Source organism: Pseudorasbora parva, chromosome 11 (genome assembly GCF_024679245.1).
Source record: "Pseudorasbora parva isolate DD20220531a chromosome 11, ASM2467924v1, whole genome shotgun sequence".
Lineage (NCBI taxonomy): Eukaryota > Metazoa > Chordata > Actinopteri > Cypriniformes > Gobionidae > Pseudorasbora > Pseudorasbora parva.
The window spans coordinates 11,639,216-11,645,215 of NC_090182.1; the positions used below are offsets into that span (position 1 = coordinate 11,639,216).

Sequence of the window (6,000 nt, forward strand, 5' to 3'; positions counted from 1 at the left end):
TAGCATAGACAGTAAAAGGACAGAGCGATCCCATAGACATCAGCAGCGGAAAATGAGGTCAATTAGAGGCGCTCACTTCCTGATGGCTGAGCGTACTGCGAGCCTCAGACTGAGCTTGACGATGTAGATGTGACGTGAGCAACCTGTCTGACAGCTGTACGTCTTCAAGTAGTTGTGGAAAGTGAAATCTGAATCACGTTGTTTAAATATTTTCTCCCGTTGCTTTTGGCTCTCTATGGGCTTTTCCCCATTCTTCCCCCTTGACTTTATCAGACTTTATGTCTCCACTTCCCCCCGAGTCCCGACTGTCTCATAGACAGTAAAAGATTGCTTCTGAGTAGGGATGTCAATTTTCACAAATTCCCATGATCGATCGTCGTTTAAATTAACGATCAATTAATCGTTAACCTTATTACTGAAATATGCGTCTACAGCAGCGGCTTATAGCCGACAGCATGACAGGATGTGCAAATGCTGCTTAAAATGTCATGTTCTTCACCAAATGAATGAGAAGAATTTTTCTCATCTAAACAAAGGGCTATGGGATTGTAAAATTAGTCGATGTGATTTATAATTTAATTAAATGACTTATTTAATAACCAAATATAACCTGTAATACAACACCAACGCCGCCTCAGATCTGTTATTCAGAATGTGTGGACGCTCTTCCAAGAACAACGCTGAAACGTCACCTAAACCCAGTTAATTCAAAACAATTTATTAAAATATTGTTTTCATTAATGTTATGTAATGTGAAAGTCCCAAACATAGTTATTATTAGTCGTGCGTTGCTGTTTGAACTGCGCGAGCTGAAGCGGATGCGCTGAATCAACACTGGTAAGTTACACTGAATTCTCTTTGCTAGCGCGTTATTTAACTCAACAAAAAGCTTCCTATATGAGATTAATCAGATTTAAATAAAGTTAACTAAATATTACAAATTATATCTGCACAAAATGATGCGAATGCACAAGTGAACTTGAATTGAGTTGCTGATATTCATATTCAGAATGGGAGACGCGCGGTACTCGCTCTTCCTGGAACAACGCTCTGAACACGGCACCTAAACCCAATGAATTTACAACCATTTATTAAATAATGTTCTCATTTCTGTTATGTAATATGACAGTCCCAATCATAGTTATTATGCATTGCTCTGTATGCGCTAAAGCCAAAGGACTGAATGAAAGCCGGTATAGCCATACGTTACACTGAAGCCATTTGCTAATGCGTTTATTTCGCTAAAAGAAATGCATCCTATTAGCCTGACAAGCCAGACCCACATCAAGATGTTTGGTCTGGAAACTCACCATTGACAGGGCTCAATCTGAGGGGCGGGATAAACGGTTGTCTTTCAAACTCCCTCTGCACGCGATAGGATAGCGCTACCACCAACCAGAGCAATGAAGGTGAAGCAGAGCTCGCTGACAGATTAAACATTCACCGTATCCGGTCGGCTAAACTCCGAACACATCTTCCCTTTTTAAGAATGACTTCAGTGGCGTTCTTTTTTCAGAGAAAAGCTTAACTCCAAGTCTTCCAGAGTCGCAGTCAAAGCTGATTCGAAAGACCGCCGCCGTTCGCCAGTTTCTGTGTTTACTAGAAGCACGCAAACGCAACTCGGCCGTCGTCATTATGGCCCCGCCCACCGACTCTATACATGATGTGTTTGGCCCGTCCAGATTGTGAGGAATACAGCTCAGAAGGGTATTGAGAGTTGCTAGACGACACTTGCGGGCAGATTAAATTTGCTGCCGCTAGGGTGCGTCTAGATTTCTAGGCTAGTATCCTATATGATTGATCACAAATATAACCTTACAAAATAAATGTAATTTATGAGCTGCACGCTGAAGCTGATCACCGCCACCTCTAACGTTAATTATTAACCAAATGCATCCTCATGAGATAAATCAGCTATAGATAGGCCTGCACCAAATAAATACAATATTACAACTTACATTTGCACAAAACAAAAGGCTGCGAATGCACATGCAAACTTGCAGTCATGATGCTGTAACTCCAGCTGTAAAATGGTCCCAAATAGAACTCGGGCACACTGGCTTTCTTTTTCCTCCCGTTTCGCGGTTGAGCCGCACGCACGCGCACTTCTCAATCGATGAACGATAAGTCTTATCGATTGAATGTCTTACCGACAATTAATCGATCATCAATTAAGCGTTGACATCCCTACTTCTGAGCGTCTCCTCCTGTCTATACGGTAATTTCTCAACTGTGCGAGAGTCGCGTTGGTTATGCCGCAATCGTTAGCCTATTTTTACAAAAACAGCTTCTACAGGGCGATAGTGTAAGATGCAAGGTAATGGAGCCGTTTATACATTGTTGTGTTTCTTTATAAATAAACAGTGGACAAATGGAGTTTTAAATGCCTCAGATGTAAAGTTATTCACTGTCACAGTGACTCAATAATGAATGGGAGTCAATGGGATGCTAACAGCAGGTGATGGCTTGGTAAGCAATGGCCGCCCCTATGAGTGCAACGCTTTCCGAGTGCTGGATTACCCCCTTGGTCCGTAGTGTCATGTAAATGTACATTTTTAAACATGGTTTTCCACTTTTGATGTCATTTCTAGCAAGAAATTACTATTGTCGTAATTCAATATTTGTTTAGTTATCACCAAAGCTCGTGTTATTTTGCTGTAGATCATTAAGCTGTTACACTGCCTCAGAAGCTTATCTATAAAAGAACTATCCCTTTTAACAATGAAAACACTAGTATGCAATCTGTTTTTTTTTCTTCCGGATATTCAAATAGTTGTAGTGTTGTGATTCCCCTCAGAGTTGGTTGGTTTTCTTCAAGAATATTTTGGAATGCCTATGGAGAAAAATCAGTGGCAAAAATACTTCCAGAACTCCTTTCTCAGCACGCAGGGTGAGACGGAAGAGTTTCGATGCAAAGCCAAAAACGTCTGTATGGTCTGAGAGCAAACCCAAGAGAGAGTCTCACATCATCTCTGACTGTGGTATGAAGCGCTATGTTTCCATCAGAACTGATCAAAGTAGACTCAAACCAACAAAATTTACATTACAATTTTTTTTTGATGCTGGTGAAATGGGTTTGTTTTCTAATGGAAACATTGACTGTGCTGTTGGTCCTTGTGAGATTTTCCTGTTGAACTGGGAGTGAAAGTGATAAGATGTAATGTTCATTGTCATCGCTACTGCTGTTCCCTTGTACACCATATATTGTGTGTGTGTGTGTGTGTGTTTGGTTGTGAAATATGTTGTGGATTTGTGCCTATACTGTGACTATCAGTGTAGTGTTTAAAGAGCGTTCTGTATTTGAGTGAAATTCCAGGTCACATTTCACTCCAAAAAGAAAAAGTATTGAACATTAAGATTTTTTATATTATCATAGGCTACTATTAATTTTATATGATATATTGTCCCATAATTCATCTGGTGTGTATGTATATTAAAATAAATATTGTATTTATTGTTTTGCCTTTTCACAAAGCGTCAAATCATTTTGAAGAGAAATATGACCCGGACATGTGTGCATCTCTTGATATACTAAATATCACTGTCAAAAGTTCACTTAGTGATTGTATCACAAAAAACTTTTTTGGGTTTTTTTTACACATTACAGTAACCTGACAGTATGTGATCATTTGTGGTATGTGTGATTGTCCCATGCGCAATTGGTGACTGCTCTTTTCTTCTCTTTTTCTTTCTCATAGCCATCCGTGGCTTTTCTCCACAGCACAAGATCAACAGTTTCGAGGAGGCAAAGGGTCTGGACCGCATAAACGAGCGCATGCCCCCTCGCCGAGACGTGGTCAACAGCGTGGGCCTGTCGATGGGCAAGATGAACATGGCCGAATCCAACGGCACGGACGACAACAGCAATATCCAGTGATTCATCTCCTTCTCCTGTCCCTCGCTCGCCCCTACTCCTTCTCCCATAATGCAATTCTCCCCTCTCCCCTCATTTTCACTGCTACTGTCTATGTAGCAGATGGATTATGTGATATATTTAGACAGAACTCCCTGCTTGACGTTCAACGGCCTCTACAACAAACACGAGACGGATGGAAGGGCCGCGTGAAGGAGATCATGCATGAGAGCTGCATGATGGGATATGTAGTTTTATGGATATGGGGCTATGTAATGGAAATGTGAACACAGAGAAGAGAGCATTTCCTGTTCCTTTGTCCGAAGAAATGTTTATTTATGCGTGTTTGCACTTTTGCGTGCGTGTCTGTGTGTGTGGGAGACATGTGATATATAATTATATGATGATAAGTAGGTTTTCACAAACGCTTACCGTTTTTTTTCCTGGCCTGCCGTGGAACGTTAAACACAAAGCTAACGCTCTATTTATTCGAAAGCAGAGGAGTGTACGTTTGCGTTCGTACGTGCGCGAGGAGCTTATAACCATTTACTTTTACACTTCTCTCGTAAATCTATGTTTTGCTGCTCTAGTAATCACTATATCTACGGAATAACTAATATTACACAAAATAACGTCACACAGGTTATTACGATTAATCCGCAAATAACAGAGAGGTTTGGAGTCGCCGTAACGCCCCTCATGCTGTTCAGCTGTGTGCTCGTTGCTGCGTTGTGTAAATCTGCCGTTGTCACGTCGTGCTGCGGTTGCTATGGCAGTTTTCCCCGTGTCCCTCAGAGTCTGGCGCTTTCCCGCCTCCTCTTGTGCTCCGGAGCAGAGTGGCGGGAAGCATTCTGTCAGCTGCATCACAGACCGAGTGTGTATGTGTGTGTGAGAAACAGGGAGAAGATGATTTGACCTGAGGGATTGTGTCGGGCCGTTCTGGGTGGTTTCAAACAGGTCCTTGTCCTGTATAGGCGCACTAGGCTGAACGGATTTCCAGCTACGCATAATTCATGGGAGTTTATTTTGTATATAAATGGCGTATATTTTTAAGGAACGTTTTGTTATTGCTTATTTTCATGTTATTTTATTTTGTATTCAAGTTATTTATTTATTTATTGTTTGTTCTTTTTTTGTGTTCGTTTACATTGCTGTACAGTTAATTAAGCTCCACTGAGGTGTTAAACCTTTTGCGTTTCTTTATGGATGTACAGAAGTTATCCAGTAGTGTGAAGGAACATATAATTCTGTGAAAAGACATCCGGGCTGCCAAAGCATGACTGCATGGTTATTTCAAATGTAAATCGAATATGGACACACCTTAACGTGTCTCACATTTTTAAGGAGAAGTATATTCTGATCATTATTCTAATCTAAACAATATTCTGGTTATTTATGATTATTAATTATTATTAAGAGTTCTGCTGGTTTATTCCACTTTGCCTCATCCTTGTTTTGGTTGCTCATTGTGCTTTACTTTATGAATAATGAAAATGTTCATGAGTTATTTGTGATTCTATATCTTGTATTTTTCTCTGGAGCTTCATGATTTCCTGACCTACAGTACGGACAGTGTGAGCATGCCCTATGGGACAAATCTCTTTTTTTACTCTTGAATAAAATATGCATGAACCTTTTGGATTTTTCTGATTTATTTAACTCACATTGCCAGTGTGTCACGGGTCTTACATTAGGGCTACAAATCAGCATGGGCATCAGTATGTCCGCTATGTTCTTCTATAAAAAAATAAAATACATTGTGGCAACAGTCAATGGAAAACAAAATTCAAAATCATACCAAAAATCTATGTAAAAAACTAAAGATACAGACTGATCCAACTTGCATAAAGTTCATCACAGCGACTCAATGTCAGAAGTGTATGTGTCTCCCACGTGCCCATATGCACTCATGACAACGCCCGGGCATGTTTCTGATGAGATGGCGGATGGTGTTAAGGCATCAGTGAGCTTCCGGACAGTCTGTGGTGCTACTTGGCAGCTTTAGATGCTCCAATGCATAATGTACACTTTAGCCACATGAGGCCAGGCATTCTCATGCCCCAGGAACCCACTGTCTGTAGCATATATGTTTCCTACGGCACCTCCAGACTCTTTCAGATCTGTCACGTGCTCAGTGTAAACCTGCT

General features: G+C 40.8%; 1 protein-coding gene across 5 annotated transcripts in view; it reads left to right on the top strand.

Annotated features, from left to right (window-relative positions):
* Nucleotides 1-5,490, top strand: part of ppp3cb (protein phosphatase 3, catalytic subunit, beta isozyme) — a 65,694-nt gene extending 60,204 nt beyond the window's left edge. For all 5 annotated transcript variants that reach the window (XM_067457062.1, XM_067457058.1, XM_067457060.1 and 2 more), the window contains one exon: nucleotides 3,699-5,490. In XM_067457062.1, the coding sequence (XP_067313163.1) occupies nucleotides 3,699-3,877 (179 nt within the window). In that variant the 3' untranslated portion in view covers nucleotides 3,878-5,490. The remainder of the gene's footprint in view (nucleotides 1-3,698) is intronic.
* The last annotated feature ends 510 nt before the right edge of the window (nucleotides 5,491-6,000 follow it).